The sequence below is a fragment of the Sinocyclocheilus grahami genome, unplaced genomic scaffold (assembly GCF_001515645.1).
Source record: "Sinocyclocheilus grahami isolate Dianchi unplaced genomic scaffold, SAMN03320097.WGS_v1.1 scaffold35.1, whole genome shotgun sequence".
Taxonomy (NCBI): Eukaryota; Metazoa; Chordata; class Actinopteri; order Cypriniformes; family Cyprinidae; genus Sinocyclocheilus; species Sinocyclocheilus grahami.
In genome coordinates, this window is record NW_015505214.1 from 257664 (window position 1) to 275132 (window position 17469).

General features: G+C 40.8%; 1 protein-coding gene across 1 annotated transcript in view; it reads right to left on the bottom strand.

Moving 5' to 3' along the window:
• The window catches only part of adcy1a (adenylate cyclase 1a), a 55411-nt gene extending 39266 nt beyond the window's left edge, over nucleotides 1–16145 (bottom strand). Inside the window, exons 1-3 of the mRNA XM_016267017.1 lie at nucleotides 15253–16145; nucleotides 9741–9890; nucleotides 3900–4018 (exon numbers count right to left, since the gene is read on the bottom strand). Coding sequence (XP_016122503.1) covers nucleotides 3900–4018; nucleotides 9741–9890; nucleotides 15253–15870 — 887 coding nt within the window. The 5' untranslated portion in view covers nucleotides 15871–16145. The remainder of the gene's footprint in view (nucleotides 1–3899; nucleotides 4019–9740; nucleotides 9891–15252) is intronic.
• Between the last annotated feature and the right edge of the window lie 1324 nt (nucleotides 16146–17469).

The following is a 17469-nucleotide window of genomic DNA, read 5'->3' on the forward strand; positions in this document are numbered from 1 at the left end:
AGGCGGTGGGTTACGACCAATCTTGGACCTGCATGTCTTGAACCGGGTCCTTAAAAGAAACCGGTTACCGTTCAAGGTTTTGACGCAGGAACGCATCTTCGGGTGTATCCGTCCCCGAGATTTGGTTTGCAGCAATTGACCTGAAGGACGAGTACTTCATGTGTCGACCCTTCCGCACCACAGACCATTGCTGCGGTTTGCGTCCGAAGGACGAGCATATCAGTACGAGGTCCTGCCCTCCGGACTGTCCCTAGAGCAAACTCTCCCCGATGCAGAGGATCTCTTTTCTCGGTATGGAGTTGGACTCGGTCGAACAGACAGCACGCCTCACGCAGGAACGTGCTCAGTCGGTGTTGAACTGCTTGAATACATTCAAGATCAGGATGGCGGTCCAACTGAAAAAATTTCAGCGGCTCCTGGGAGACCGCTTCAGCACTGGCTCCATGGCCGAGTCCCGAGGTGGGCGTGGCAACGCGGCACTCACCGGGTTCAAGTTACATTGGCCTTCCGCCAAGCCTTCACCCCGTGGTCAGACCTTGCATTTCTCCGGGCAGGAGTGCCCCTAGACCAGGTCTCCAGGCATGCTGTGGTTCACACAGATGCCTCAACCACCGGCTGAGGGGCCACATACAACGGGCTTGCAGTGTCAGGGGTTTGGACGGGGCCCCAACTGCACTGGCACATCAACTGCCTCGAGTTGCTGGCAGTGCACCTTGCCTTGATCCGTCTCAAAGGGCGCTTACGAGGCAAGCATGTACCAGTCCGCACGGACAACATTGTGACCGTTGCGTACATCAACCGACAAGGTGGTCTGCGCTCCCATCCCATGTCGCAACTCGCCCGCCACCTCCTCCTTTGGAGTCAGAAGCATCTGAGGTCGCTTCGTGCTGTTCACATTCCTGAAACTGCTCAACCAGGCAGCCGAGGAGCTGTCTCGAGCTGCGTTCCCGGGAGAATGGCGACTCCATCCCCAGATGGTCCAGCTGATTTGGAGACGTTTCGGAGCCACTCGGGTAGACCTGTTTACCTCTCCAGAAACCTCTCACTGCCAGTTGTTCTACTCCCTGACCGAGGGAACACTCTGCTCGGATGCACTGGCACTCAGCTAGCCACGGGCCCTTCGCAAGTATGCGTTTCAACCCAGTGAGCCTTCTTGCACAGACACTGTGCAAGGTCAGGGAGAACGAGGAGCAGGTCCTGTTAGTGGCGCCCTATTGGCCCACCCGGACCTGGTTCCTGGAACTAATGCTCCTCATGACAGCCCCTCCTTGGCCGATTCCTCTGAGGAATGATCTACTGACTCAGAGACGGGTCACCCTTTGGCAACCACGTCCAGACCTCTGGAAACTTAATGTCTGGTCCCTGCGGGAGGTTCTAGGTGACCTACCCCAAGAGGTAGTTGACACCATCACTTCAGCGAGAGCACTGTCTACGAGACACGCTTACGCTTTGAAGTGGAACCTGTTCGTTGAGTGGTGTTCTTCTCGCCGAGAAGACCCTGGAAGATGCCCGATCAGAGTCGTGCTGTTTTTTTTGCAGCAAGGGTTGCAGCGAGGGTCTCCCTCAAAGTCTATGTTGCTGCAATCGCTGCTAACCACGACCCCATAGAAGGGAAGTCGCTGGGGAAGCATGACCTGATCATCAGGTTCCTTAGGGGGGCGAGAAGGCTAAATCCTCCACGACCCCCCTCTATACCCTCTTGGGATCTGACTCTAGTGCTCACAGCACTACAGCAGGGCCCATTTGAGCCTTTGCAGACAGTCGGTCGACGATTCGTGCATAGAGTTCGGGCCGGCCGACTCCCAGGTAACTCTGAGGCCCCGGCCCGACTATGTGCCCAAGGTTCCCACTACTCCCTTCAGAGATCAGGTGGTGAGCCTGCAAGCGCTGCCCTCGGAGGAGGCAGACCCAGCCCTAGCTTTGCTCTGTCCCGTCCGAGCCTTAAGATGCTACGTAGACCGGACACAAAGCTTCAGGACCTCAGACCAGCTCTTTGTCTGTAATGGAGGCCGGCAGAAGGGGAATGCAGTCTCTAAGCAGAGGATGGCACACTGGATAGTCCCCTGACGTGTTTGCTAGATTCTATAGTCTTTGTGTGGAGCCGGTATCCTCCTGTGTTCTCACCTCAAACGGGTAGAAGCACTGCGTGGCCCCAGCTCCGGGTCAGCTTGCTAAAACCGCTCCAGAGAGTCCATATAGTAGACCCTGTTGTGCTCCTCCATCCCCTCGGCAGCCAGACGTGGTGGAGCGTCCGGCGCCAGGCTCCACGGTATAGCCTCGAGCCTGTGTTTCCCCAGCAGACTTCTGCCATTCCAAGAGGGTTACAATCACCTCCAATCTTCCATATGCACCTAAGAAATGTTCAAATGTGTATTTGCTTCTGAAACCTCCTTCGGGAAGGTTGGAGCTTCCGTAACGTCCCTGTCCCAAGTAGAACGCGTGCGTTTTCCCAGTGTTATCCAGTCTTACTGAGTGGGTAGTACCATAGCAGCAGTAGCTGGTCCTCTTGTGGTAAGCCCTGGCCTACGCCAAAAAGTAGGGGCACAGGTGGCTTCCACGGGACACTGGAAGGGGCAGTACCTGTGGCCCTTTGTTAGGGATCCCAATTCGTCGGGAGTGACCGACTGAAAGGGAACGTCTCGGTTACATATGGTAACCCTCGTTCCCTGAAGGAGGGAACGGAGACGTCACGTCCCGTCGCCACAGCTCCTGTACCACCGCTAAGCGGCCGGGTCGCCGGGTCACCGGCTCGGCTCCTCAGCGAAAACCTGAATATGCGCTGCATCTGCTGCCTACTTATACTCACGCTGTGATCAGCGGCAGCTGGATGCAATAATCGCATGCCAATGTGCATTGGCTCATTTAGTTTACACTCAAAGTAGATTGGTCTCTCTAAGCGAGATCCCAATTCGTCGGTCATCCGACGTGACGTCTCCATTCCCTCCTTCAGGGAACTAGGGTTACCATACGTAACCGAGACGTTTTACTCGTAGATTATGTATTACTGAATATAAAGATTTCACATTTTATAACAGACTTCATTAACATGAAAATGCAATGCTGTGATTTAAATAACATCTAAATATAAACTAAACTATAAAAAAACTAAAACAAACAATCACTAATATCAGCTAATTTGAAAGGACTCAAAATAAACATGAAAGAAAACAAAAATCTAAATTCAAAACTACAGTAATATACTAATGGCTCCAGAGTCTTTCGTTAAATGGCATGTCTGACTCAGGTTATGAACTTAATAAAACCTTTATCTCGAAACTAAGCAAACATGGCAGCAAGATATGAATGACAGTACAAACATATAGCTTTAATAGCGCTTACAGATAAAGCCCACTCTTCATCTTTGATCTGGAGCTGGGCCTGCATTAACCTCATCTTTTAGACAGTCAGTTAATGATGGAAAAGTTACTTGCATGCATCATCTTTCACTCACCAATCTCTTGGTTGGAACGGGTCTTTGAGATGGCATATGTGTGTATATGTGTGTATGTGCTATTGTGTGATAGTATTTGCCCCCAGCACTGCCTTGTTCCATCTCTCGCTCTCCGTCTCTCCGCGTGTGTGGGCAGTGTGGGTTAATTGAGCAGCTCTTGAGTTGATAGCACTAGCGCTGTGGGCGCCGTACATGCTGTGAGAGCTTTGGTTGGCAGCCAGACTCAGGAGCTTAGACGACTGCGCGTGAGTGGAGAGTTGTTGACTCTTATTGACTCATTGATTCAGTATTCACAATCACAATTTAAGTACAATGGAATTGACACTGTCTGTCTAGTCTGGAAAAAAACTATGTGTAGTGCTCTCATCTTTCATTCATGGAATAAGTGTGGGTTTTCAACATGAATGGCTTGATTGTTGAAACACACTCTCTCTCGTTCTTTCTGTACCTGACGTTGTCATGTCGTTGGATGTATATCTTATGGAAGATTCTTTCTGGTGGCTTCAGGAAGTCCTCCTTCATCTCCATGGCAACATTTCTGGGCAGCAGGCTCATGAGAAGGCGTTCCTGTAATGTTTCCATTACATTTTAGGATAAACAGCAAGTTTCTGAATGTCTTCAGTCAAGTTTAACTCTTTCCCCGTCAGCATTTAAAAAAAAGTTGCCAGCCACCGCCAACATTTTTTGATAATTTTCATAAAATTTTCATGGCTCCCATAATATTTTGCTGTATTAATATCTGAACAACCAATATCAACAGAAAATACAAAAAAAAAGAAAAGAAAAAGTTTTATTCTAGCTTAAAGGGATAGTTCACCCAAAAATGAAAATTATGTAATTCATTATTCACCCTCCTGTTTTTACAAACCCGTAAGACCTTTGTTCATCTTCGGAACACAAATTAAGATATTTTTGATGAAATCCAAGAGCTTTCTGACCCTCCATAGACAGCAACGCAGCTACCATGTTCAAGACCCAGAAAGGTAGTAAGGACATCGTTAAAATAGTCCACGTGACATCAGTGGTTCAACCTTAATCTTATGAAGCTACGAGAATACTTTTTGTGTGCAAAGAAATCAAAAATAACTTAATTCAACAATTTCTCTTCCGGAGAATTTGAGTTCCGAAGATGAACTGAGGTCTTACGGGTTTGAAACAGTATGAGGGTGAGTTAACGACAGAATTTTCATTTTTGGGTGAACTATCCCTTTAATGCATCTGGTAAGTTGTGGGTAAGTTTCATTAAAAAAAGAAATTAGCATTTTTCAGACTAAGTCCGAAAGGGATTCAGAACAAACATCAAAGCATAGATGGAGTAGATCGCTTCCAGAAACACCTCCAAAGCTTACACAATCCTACACCACTTACTGGGTCAATATTTCATTTGGTAATACTGGGAAGTTTTATATGCTGTTTAACATTTAATCACGTTATTTTACGCATGCATTTGTTTACATAGGCAATCGCTTGTTTCTGCTTCTTCTTCATCTGTATTTTGATCCGGAGATTCAGTACTCTTTCAGAAGATGTCTAATAGCTCCCCCTAGGGCCCTACTGTATAACCATATTCCGTCAATGGTGGGGAAAGAGTTAAATTGAACTAAAGAATAAACTAATAAATTAGTACTCTGCAGAATTAATTTACTCATTCTTTAACATTACTATTTCCACATAATTTAAATAATATAAAGTCGTTACAAATATGGGTCACAATTTATATATTTTTTAATTTTTATACACAATTTTTATATTTATATAATTTATATTTAAAGGTCCTATTCTCGCTATTAACAAACCATTAACTATGATTTTTGCCATAACAAACTCCTAATTTTCTGCTTATTAATAGTTAAGTGTAGGTATTGGGTAGGATTAGGGATGTAGAATATGGTCATGCAGAATATGTGTTTTATAAGTACTAATAAACAGCCGATATGTTAATAATAGGCATGCTAATAATAAGTAGTTAATAGTGAGAATTGGTCCCTATATTAAAGTGTTACCAAACTATGAAATAACACAAATGGGATTAGGAGATTTCTGCAGTGAACAAAAATGACCAACAAATCAACTCTCTCTCATATTTTAGATTAAGACAAATCAGAAAACTGTTGTTTATGTAAACATGCAAATATGTAATTTATGTTACATAACAAATGTGAAAGTCTCTTTAAGTAATGTTCACCACAGACATGGACATTTCCAAGGGAAGCCGTGGCCTTCCGGTTGGTCTTCAAATTGATGTCACGACTGAATAGCTCCATAAAAAACCCATTCAAAGGACTGTGATGGCCATTGTAGTATGGTTACTGTAAGTTTAAATCCGGCCACTTCTGTTATCTGTATGGGTTTTATCTAATGAACTCGCTGATAGCTGTAAAAGTGGCCAAATCTCTGTGTGAGATCACAGTTCTTAGCGTTGGAGTTGGTTGGCATGGCAAAGGTAAGTTTCCGTGGAAACGCATATAGTTCATTGCCAAACTATGCGTTACTAAATACAGGTGATAAATGCCTTCTCGATGAGCAAATCCTAGCGAGCTATGCCACCTGTTTTAGAAACCCAACGGGTCGCTTTGTCACTCGCCTGCACCCAAAAGTTGGGCTGAGAGTTGGGTTGAGAGTTTGTAGCAGCATGACTATAATTGTCTAAGAATTTTGAAACTTAAAATCATTAGCGTCTGTTTCATATACATTCAATGTTTTTTCTTTGTTGACCAAATCATAGTTATATGGAACTGGATATCTATGTGATATCTATATTTGTTGCTCAAGAAACAATTATTTTTATCACTGTTGTGAACATTTGGGGGAAACTACGATACACTTTTTATAAATACATACATGTAAATACATGTAAATATTTTCAATATATACTGTATGTGTGTGTATTTATATATACATAATAAATATACACAGTACACATATTATGTAAACAAAAACTTTTATTTTGGACGCGATTAATCATTATACAGCACTAATATATATATATATGTGTGTGTGTGTGTGTGTGTGTGTGTGTACACTGAACAAAATTATAAACGCAACACTTTTGTTTTTGCCCCTATTTTTCATGAGCTGATGAGCTGAATCTAAGACTTTTCTATGTACACAAAAGGCCTATTTCTCTCAAATATCGTTCACAAATCTGTCTAAATCTGTGTTAGTGAGCACTTCTCCTTTGCCAAGATGTGTACATAGAAAAGTCTTAGATCTTTGAGTTCAGCTCATGAAAAATAAGGGCAAAAACAAGTGTTGCGTTTATAATTTTGTTCAGTGTATACACACACACACATACACAGTGGTGGCCAAAATTATTAGAACACCTGACAGATCTGAAAATATTAACCTTTTTTTTGCCTCCAAAACATGATTTCATTTCATAATGTTCATGAAACATGCAGATGGTTGCTCTAAGCACAACAAATATCAAATGAAGTGAGTCGTACTGTTTTTATCCACTTTTAACTTTAATATTTGGTATGGCCACCTTTTGCAGCAAATACAGCAGCACGTCTCTCTGGCATAGTGTCAATATATTTCCTGAGAACTAATGTTATCCAATGCCTTCTGAAACTCAAGCAAAAGGCTTTCCTTAGAATGTACAATAGATCTGTTCAGTTTGTTTTCCAACTTGCCCCAAATTTGCTTGATGGGGTTGAGGTCCAGACTTTGAGGAGGCCAGTCCATCATTTTCAATGTTCCAAGCAGATTCCTTCCATCGCAGGTAGTTCCAGTAATAGTACGTTTTATGGGTATTGTAATGGCCAATTCAACAAATACAACTGAAACCTCTTAAATATGCCAAGTGTTCCAATAATTTTGGCCACCACTGTATATTATTAGAATTAGTTGTAGTAATAGTAGTATTAGCTTTATTATTATTATTATTATAAATAATACTTACTATTATTCAAAGCACAAAAAAAAGTTATAGAGGTTGAAACAAAACATTGAGTCTCTCTGGCCTCCCCTTTTCCATTTAAAATTTCCATTTAATCAAACATTTTTTTTTTTACTCAAATATTCTCCCTCCTTGTGATTTAATTCATCTTTGCAAGAAACTCTCAAACTTTTGAAATCAATACATGAGCCATTCTTGCTGAATTTGCACTTTAGTGCACATAAATGACAGATCATCTGTATGTCCAAATGGAAAGATGACAGACTGGTCCATATCTCTGCAGCGAGTGCACACATGTGTGGAGAGTTTGTGTGTCAGAGAGAGAGTTGTGTGGTACAGCTTGGTGTGATGTATAAAGTGGGTGGTGTTACCTTCTATTCAGGGAGTTTGTTGGGTAGGAGGTGGATGAGTCATGTGCAAACAATTATAACCAATTTTCAGTCGCTAAGGAACAAGGGGAAAGTGTCCTCTCCGCTTTAGTTTGTATGAGTGTGTTTTGCTTCTTTCCATCTTATGCCCCTCTCCACTTCATTTATAAATCATTCAGTAATTATCCATTGCAATCTACCCGGAGCTCGGCGAGGAAGATAAGTTATGCTAATGTTGCTATTTGATTCACATTCTTTATCATTGATATAATCCACAATGACAGCGAAAGATGAAGCAGTCTCACTGAGAAATAAAGTGGGATGGTGGATCTGGCTTGTTCCGGTAGCTTGTGCCGCTGCAAAATAATCTTTGAATAAGTGCACCACAATCTGCTGTGTGCGCATTTTTTTCCAGAAATATCCATCCCGCAAATACGCCAATAGGTATGGCAAAGAGTTTGCTCAAAGTATAGAAAGTCCTGTTTCATTCAGGATTGGGCTTATACAGTAGAGGTGCTGCTGTGTTTCTAGACGGAGGCATGGAACTTGTTTAATATATTCAGGCTTTGGCATAACTGTTTGTTATGCTGCCCTAAAATTTATGCTGCCAGAAAAACAAATACCGTTTTTTTTTTTACAATTTTATTAATTAACCTTTTTTAGACGGCTGCATTATTTAAAAAATGTGGGAGGAAAGGAAAGAAATAAGAAAAAAACATTTGTTTTGACTTTAAAATCAAAATGAATTTAATTCGCAACTCATTTTACTGTAGAACAAATTTCCAAAAACTTAAATGTGGGGTGGGAATTGAATCAAATTGGTTTTTAAAAAAATTTATTTTTAACTGAGATAGCAAGAAAAAATTGGAATTTACACAAAAATTTAATGAAGTAGAATTAAATATCAATACACACTTTAAATGTTAGTGTGACAGCCTTGTTTGAAAGTTGTTAGTTCTTTTTAACTCTACCGTTAAAATGTTTGGGGTCGGTAAGATTTTTTATGGTCTCATATGCTCAACAAAGCTGCATTTATTTTAATAAAAACATAGTAATTTGGTTTTTCAAAATGCATGTTTTTCTTTTATGTAAGGCAGTGTCATATGATCCTTCAGAAATCATTCTAATATGCTGAATTGCTGCTCAAGAAACATTTATTATCAACGTTGAAAACAGTTGCGCTACTCAATATTTTTGTGGTATAGAAAGTTCAAAAACATTTATTTATTTATTTTTTGTATCAATGTCTTTGCTGTCACCTTTGATCAATTTAATGCATCCTTGCTGAATAAAGTATTACAAAATACTGACCCCAAATTTTGCACTGTACAGTAGGTCTTTTAGACCAGACAAAAGTACACTTGATTTCCAGAAAGCCATTACCTGTTTAATTGCAATTCGTTGATTTCCAGTTCCTGTCATTCCTATTTAAATTCCAATTCAACTTTGAGTCAAGCTGTATTTTTCTTTTGCAAAAACATGTACTGTTAAATTATACACAATAAAGCATACATTAAGAAACTAAAAATGATCTATAATGATTTCACGTTGACTAAGAAGTTTACATTTGCAGCTAGTAAGCCGAATAAAAAATGCTAAGCCATTACTCAGTAGCATCGAGAGCCTGTTCTGAGGAGCTTTTGGTGGGATGTAATGGCTTTAAAGTTGCATACAGCCTGAATACCAACTAAGTCAAGCACCTGACCTTAGACCCGAGCTCACAACTGTTTTGTGTGTCTTAGCATACATGCATCTGTGTGTGAGTGTGTGTGGTAGTGGGGGGGGGGGGGGGGGGAAAGGTGGATCTGCCATCCTTCTGCTGGAAAGGGAGCGCTAAAATTGTCTCTTTTGTTGATCGAATTTAGCAATTTGTGTGTGAAAGCAATCTTACAAGGTGTAAATTACCTGTCAAAACTGCAACTTTAACTTGTGGGAGAAAATGAAACAGCTGATAATTTTATCGAAAACATGCAGCTGTTTGTTTGCGTGTATGCCAGCTCACGTGTCGTGAAAGTCTGACCTGCTTCTCGTTCTCGTCCTCTAGTTGCAGGCGCTGTTGGATGCAGTTTCTGGCCTGTAGGAAGGCCTTCCTCTGGGCGCGCTCAGTAAGGACTCGCACAAACACACCAGACAGATTCACGCCGACCAGCAACACTGCATTTGCCACCAGCTACAAACACAGAGAGAGAGAAAAATAACAGGGTTTGTGTGACTATCTCTGTTTATCAGACCATACTGAAGGATTCTGACATTTAAACAACATTCGGCGACTGAATACAAACTTTCAGTGATTAGGAGTGGCGTACTGGTAAGTGTGTGTGTGTGTGTGTGTGAGTGAACGAGAGTGAAAAATGGGGGCAAAGAGCAAAACTAGCTTGAAGGAGAGATGGAAACAGATGCCGAGAAACACTTGGCGATTTTTTTAATCCATCCTGAGATGATAAACTCGAGAGCGGAGACGGACACGAACCCCCCACGCTAGAGAGCCTGAGAATCTCTACGGATTAGCTTCTGTGACCGAAAGAATCAGCAATTGCCTGGCTTTTGAGACACGTCACTTCAAACGGGCGCCTATTAAGGGCTTTGTATTGTTCATTCATAGAGCAACAGAAAATTTGATTACCCAGAATCCCTTCAATTAGTCTATGGATTCTTTTAACAGGCCCTTTGTAAATGAAAGTGAAGGCCATTTGCTAAATAGCACAAAGCAGTGACATTATTACAAATCCTTAGCAAGGTTATGAGGTTTACAAATTAGCTAACAAGGCTAATAAGCAATGTGGCCTATGGAAGCCTGTTTCTGCCATGGAATGAAAACATTTTTTATATCTCATAATTCAGACTTTTTTTCACAACTCTGAGAAAAAAATAAATATGAAATATGAGATGAAATATGAGAAATATAAACTCAGATTTTAAACTTTCCCTCATAATTCTGAGTTTACATTTCGCAATTCAGGCCCTGTTTCCACTAGTGTGTTTTTGATTTAAAACAGCGTTTTAAAATGAAAATGATCCTCGTCTACACTGGCGTTTTCACTGCTTTTCAGAAACGATCTCCATCCACACTACACAACCGAAAACGCATGTCACATGACCATTCGTGCCAGTAAAACAATGAGCATGGTGCTATTGTTTACACGGTCGTCAAGGATATGCAAAGCGAATGTGGGCGACCACGCCATCAGTTTCAAAATTCTCTGTTTTGGTCCGTTTACACTGAAACGCAACCCCAGAGTTTTCAAACTAAAACAGGGTCTGCAGCGTTTTCAAAAGTCTCAGTTTTCGAGGGTCGAAAACGCCAGAGTAGTGTAAACGACAGGCCTAACTGTAGCACAAGTTCTGCGTTTTAAAAAGAAAATGCACTAGTGTAAACGTTCCCTCAGTGCTGTTGTTGATGTTTTAAAAAAAAGGTAATTCCAAATATTTTATCACACAATCCTGACAGTTGCAAATTTATATCTTAAAATGCAGACATTTCTTCTCAAAATTGAGAATTCTGAGTTTATACCTCGACATTCTGCAATTATATCTTGCAATTCTGAGTTTATCTCACAATTCAGACTATTTTCCTTGCAATTCTGAGAAAAGGGAATTCAGAGATATAAAACATGCAATTTTGACTTTTTCTATAATAATTGCGAGTTTTAGAAGTCTGAATTTCAAGATATAAACACAGAATTCCAACTTTCTCACATTTTTTTTCTCAGAATTCTGAGTTTACATCTTGCAATTTTTTGTTGTTGTTTCTGCTACAGAATAAAACATAGAAAAGGTAAAGGTGACTTTTTATCTCACAATGCGGACTTTTTTTCATAACTGCAAGTTTATATCTCACAATTCAGACTTTTATTCTCAGAATTGTGTGTTTATGTCTTACAGTTCTGAGATTATATCTCACAAATATGAGTTTATATCTCACATTTCTGCATTTATATCTTGCAATTCTCAGTTTATTTCTGCATTTATATCTTGCAAATCTGAGTTTATTTCTGCATTTATATCTTGCAATTCTGAGTTTATATCTGACAATTTTGTTTATATCTTGCTATTCTGAGTTTATATCTCAGTTTTGTTTATATCTTGCAATTCTGAGTTTATATCTCACAGTTTTGTTTATATCATGCAATTCTGAGTTTATATCTCACATTTCTGTATTTATATCTTGCAATTCTGAGTTTATATCTCACATTTCTGCATTTATATCTTGCTATTTTGAGTTTATATCTCACAATTCTGTGTTTATTATACTTCTAAATTCTGAGTTTAGGGCCTCACAATTCTGTTTTGCAATTCTGAGTTTATATCTCACAATTCTGTGTTTATATCTTGCATTTCTGAGTTTATATCTGACAATTTTGTTTATATCTTGCAATTCTGAGTTTATATCTGACAATTTTGTTTATATCTTGCATTTCTGAGTTTATATCTCACATTTCTGCATTTATATCTTGCCATTCTGAGTTTATTTCTGCATTTATATCTTGCAATTCTCAGTTTATTTCTGCATTTATATCTTGCAATTCTCAGTTTATTTCTGCATTTATATCTTGCAATTCTGAGTTTATATCTCACATTTCTGCATTTATATCTTGCTATTTTGAGTTTATATCTCACAATTCTGTGTTTATTATACTTCTAAATTCTGAGTTTAGGGCCTCACAATTCTGTTTTGCAATTCTGAGTTTATATCTGACCATTTTGTTTATATCTTGCATTTCTGAGTTTATATCTGACAATTCTGCATTTATATCTTGCATTTCTGAATGTATATCTCACATTTCTGCATTTATATCTTGCAATTCTGAGTTTATATCTGACAATTTTGTTTATATCTTGCAATTCTGAGTTTATATCTGACAATTTTGTTTATATCTTGCATTTCTGAGTTTATATCTCACAGTTTTGTTTATATCTTGCATTTCTGAGTTTATATCTTGCAATTCTGAGTTTATATCTGACAATTTTGTTTATATCTTGCAATTCTGAATTTATATCTCAAAATTCTGTGTTTATACGTCACAATTCTGCATTTATATCTCACAATTCTAAGTTCATATCTCCCAATTCTCCTCAGAATTGTGCAAAAAAAAAGTCAGAACTGTGAGCTAAAAAGTTACACAATTACCTTTTTTATTTATTTATTTTTTATCCAGTGGTGGAAACTATCTTCCATAGTGGCCAGTTTGAAAATTGGTTTTGGCTATTGATTGGTTATCATTGATCAAGGATTTAAAGTCATGTGATTGGCTTATAGACGGCTGACCGTTCTGTATTTTAACGCATGACGTCCATCAAGGTTACGCTGTGACAGTCTGAGTGAGAGGTTGTGAATAAAAACCTCATTAACTCAGCATGTGAACAGTGACACTTGTGTCTAGATGTGAAGTGCTCTAGAAGTTTGGAGAGCAATAATGAAATACTGTATATGCTGTGTGCTGTGCGATGCTGCTGTTTTAATGTGAAGTGGCATGCTGATATTTTTAGATCAGGTGTTTTTAATGAGTTTATGTTGATCCTCTTTGCTTAAGGTCTTTGGAGAGTTTTGATTGGATTTTAGGCACTCTTTAGGGTCTTTTCGATGAAATCATGGCTTAGTAGGTCACCAAATCTAGTCCCTGCTCTCACAGGTTTGGTTTTTGATGACGGAAGCTGCAATTCCCGTGTGAGCGTTTGTCACAAACATAATTTAGCATCTAGCAAGGATGTAGCGAGACATGTGAAACTGTCACGGCGTTCGGTAAATCAGAGGCGTAGAGGTTACAAGCTGAACTGAAATGTGTCATTTTGTCAGTCTGCCAGATTAAATGAAAGGTCAGTGCATACAAATACTCTCCATATCAAGATTAATATCTTGCTCTGTTTACAGCCTCACTCCTTTCATTTGATCTTTCTTGTGCTGTTTAGATTTACACTGTTTAATGTTTTAGAGACACCATTGATGTATGTATAACAATAACAGTAGTGATATTGAAATTAGCCTCTTATTTTCATGTCATCTCATTTCTTTAATTATGTTTCTCTAACCTAATCAAAACTCACTTCTGTTAGTGGAGCCTTATCCCTCTGTGACTGGTATCTATTTCAGTAATGTTGTTTCAGTTTTGAATCAATTTGACCTCAGTAAAAGCACATAGCAAACATAAACAGCTGGCAGAAGAGTTTCAAAAATTGAGATTCTGTCATTATTTACTCTCTCATGTTATTTTAAACCTGTATCACTTTATTTGTTCTGTGGAACACAAAATAATATACAATATTTTGAAGAATGTAGATAATCAAATAGTTTGTTACCACTGACTTCATTTGTACAGACATTTTCAAAAAATAATTTTATCTTCCATTTGATCTTTTCTTATTTATTTATTTAAGCCTGATGCTTAAATGTGGGGTATTTTTTGAGCTATGAAAATGACCTAGATGGAAACTAAAAAGAAGAGGTTTTTCAGATCTGTCTGAAAGGTCTGCATGAAGAAGTTAAACCCCAAACAGTACATTAAATGTTAAATGTAAAACAACATTTAAAATGTTTAGAAGTATTACAATGGATTGTTAACAATTTTGTGGTAAAGGTAAATCTCTGTAGCTACACTCATGCATGCTGTTCCTGACCAATTTGTGTCTGAAACATACTGAACTGTTTAAAACAGTTGTGTTGTAGTACTGAATATCAGACCTGAAGCCTTGCGTTTATGGCCAAAGCTGTGGAAGCTGGCTGGAAGAACATTTATTTAAGGGGAAAAGGAATATAGTCCCAGTTAGAGGAAAACTTTAAATGAAAACAATTTACAGCTTTATCACTGAAGCTTTATTTATTATGAATATAATTTTTTGTACACATCTTCATAAATCTCCAACTAGCCAAGCATGTAATTAATAAATAAATAAATAATTCAAAGGTTATTCCACTATTGGGTATTAGAGTCATTTGTTGTGTCAGGACAGAAAATAAAATAGCATGTCATCTCACGGTAAAATTCTGACTGCTAAAGCTGAAGATAAAACACATTTTTAGTTTATAGTATTATTACGCTAACTTTGGCACAGAAGCTGTGCAAGCTATTGAAACATCCAAATCATTTCAGTCTGATATTCTTAATAAAATTAAATTGTTTTTTTTTAAATCAATGTTGGAAGTGATTCAAAATTGGCATTTAAAATGTACACAATTCAGATCATTCTTTAATTTTATGTTGGCTAAACTACAATGATTAAGTTGTAAACGTACACATATTTTGAATGAACCACTAACTGACTTTCTGTTTGAATTTTGTGGTTTCTTTTTCATAAAATAAGTTCTGATGGGTTTCTGACTGACTGCTCTCTCTAGGAGCTGTCCATCCTCAGTGGTGCTGAAGTCAGGCTGGCCTTTGCGCGCTTTTCACAGCACCTGTGTGCAGGTGCAGTGCGTGCGCCCACAGCCCTCATGCTCCACCGAGCGCGCTAATCGCTAGTGCATCACCCTATATGACAAGCCAAAATCAATAAATGCGATTTTTTTTAGGGATGGAACGTGCAATGACACAACTTACCGGTGTCCACACGCGAGGTCTACGCGCCGTTACTGATGTCGCCGTCACGATGAAATGCGACGCAGCTACAAGGATGCCGAACAAAACCACCAAGAGCGTCCTGACCGGTAGCAGAGAGTAGGCAACGAACGTAACGAGCATCAGCTGCCAGACACCTTGCTCAGGTGTTGCGCTCGGTGCGTCAGGCCCCCGCGCGCCCTGCGTCCCGTGACCCAGCACGAGAGGAAACGGGCAACAGAGCAACGCGAACGTGAAGCTGAAAAGCAGCGCAAGCCGCGCGATCTGCTGCAGCTGCGTGACCTGCAGATATTTGACGTTGGTGACGATGAAGAGTGAGGTGAAGATGACGCAGTGGACCGGGTGCGAGCCCTTGGACACGGTGAAGCGCGAGCCGGCGGAGAGCAGCTCCACGAGCGCCAGCGTGGACGCGGCGAGGATGAGGATGGCCAGCGCTTTGAGCGTCGCGGTCTGCTCGAGCTTCAGGTTGTACTTCTGGAAGAGAGTCTCGAGCTCCTTGCAGTCAAACTCGCGCTCGCACGCGCCGGCCAGGCAGCGACTTTTCCTCCGCCGCGTGTGGACACTGGGAAACGGAACTTCGTCCATAGCGGGGCCATTCATACAGCCAGAGCTCTTCTTCACAAGCAGCGCATGTCTGGCACTTGTGGTCGCAGTCCTGGCGGCAACCGTCGCGCCTCGAGACGGGCTCGCGCGCACTGACCCCAGCGCGAGACTGTCTCTAATCCGCAGCACGCGCCGCCACCATCCACAGGTTGGTGACTGTTGTAACGAGCGCCTCCTCTTTTCTCTCACTCGCTCTCTCTCCTCCCTCCTCAAGGCGGTCTCCAGGGAACAGACCACCCGCTGCGTTTGCTCGGCCCCAGAAAGAGGTTAACAACGACCGCGCAGAGTCGGGACTCCCCTCTCCGCATCCCACAGCTGCATCTCGGCGCCGCGGCCGGATCACGCATGCGCAATGTCAGCGCGAGATTGAGAACCCAGGCACGTCTCCCAGTCCTCAAAAAAGATAAGACAGCAGCGCAGCTCTGACATGGCTCGTCTTAAATGGGCAGCCTCTGTGTTTATGAAACGAACGAACGAACGATGTTTTCCTTTCGACTCGCTAAAACCGAAATAACCCAGGAGAGTCTCCCCGCCGTGCGTCGATAAATAGCGCACTGATCAGTGGCCTTTTAATTAAGCACTTTAATTCCAGCTCGAGCCTTTGTTTGGAGTGCCGTTACCGATCCGGCGGCGGAGCAGGTGTTGCGGATTACAGATCGCATTCATCTTTTATTCTCGCGCATCTGCGGCTAAATGTATTACCGCCGGGTGCCTAAGTGAATTTTTACGTTGGGACAATGGGGTTGAGGAGGTGTGCCCGCTCCTCCATTCATGATGAGCTTCTTGTGTTCACTTGGCTGCTGTTAAATGGCCCGTCAAGAGAGCGCTCGAGTCCCGCTCGGACCCTAAACCCAGAATAGAAGCAGACTTTGGGCACTGTTAGGGCCCCTGACAACTTTCAAAACACATAAACATAAAGTTATTGCTATTTAGTTCGTTTCATTTATCTCATTGCTAGGATTGGTCACACCAAAAACAATAAATTTCCCAATAAAGTAAAAAAAAAATTGATCTCGGTCTAAGAAAATTGAGCGTTCACGCCACAGCTAATGACAATACAGAAAAGTGATATCACTGGAAACACTTTCAGAGAGATTTTTTTCAGGCTGATGGAAGATTAACACATTGAAAGCCAGTCTAAATACATCCAAATTTAAAGTGTGCACTGTTGAAATAATTATAACGTTATCTCCCGTTGGTGTGGATGTTCCATTTCTCGCTTCTCAGGAGAAACCCTACTCCGAGTTCACTCTATAAATGTGTTAAATTTGATGTGAAATCACATTTGAACTATTTCCATAGAGTTTTACACATAGTATAAACCAGTGGTGCCCAAACTCGGTCCTGGAGGGCCGGTGTCCTGCAGAGTTTAGCTCCAACTTGCCTCAACACACCTGCCTTCAAGTTTCTAGTATGCCTAGTAAGAGCTTGATTAGCTGCTCCGGGTGTGTTTAATTGGGGTTGGAGCTAAAGGACACCAGCCCTCCAGGACCGAGTTTGGGCACCCCTGGTATAAACACATATTTTTGACAAATTTGCACTTCACTTACATTCACTATCGCTATCATTGTTTTTTGTCAAAACATTTGTATTTTT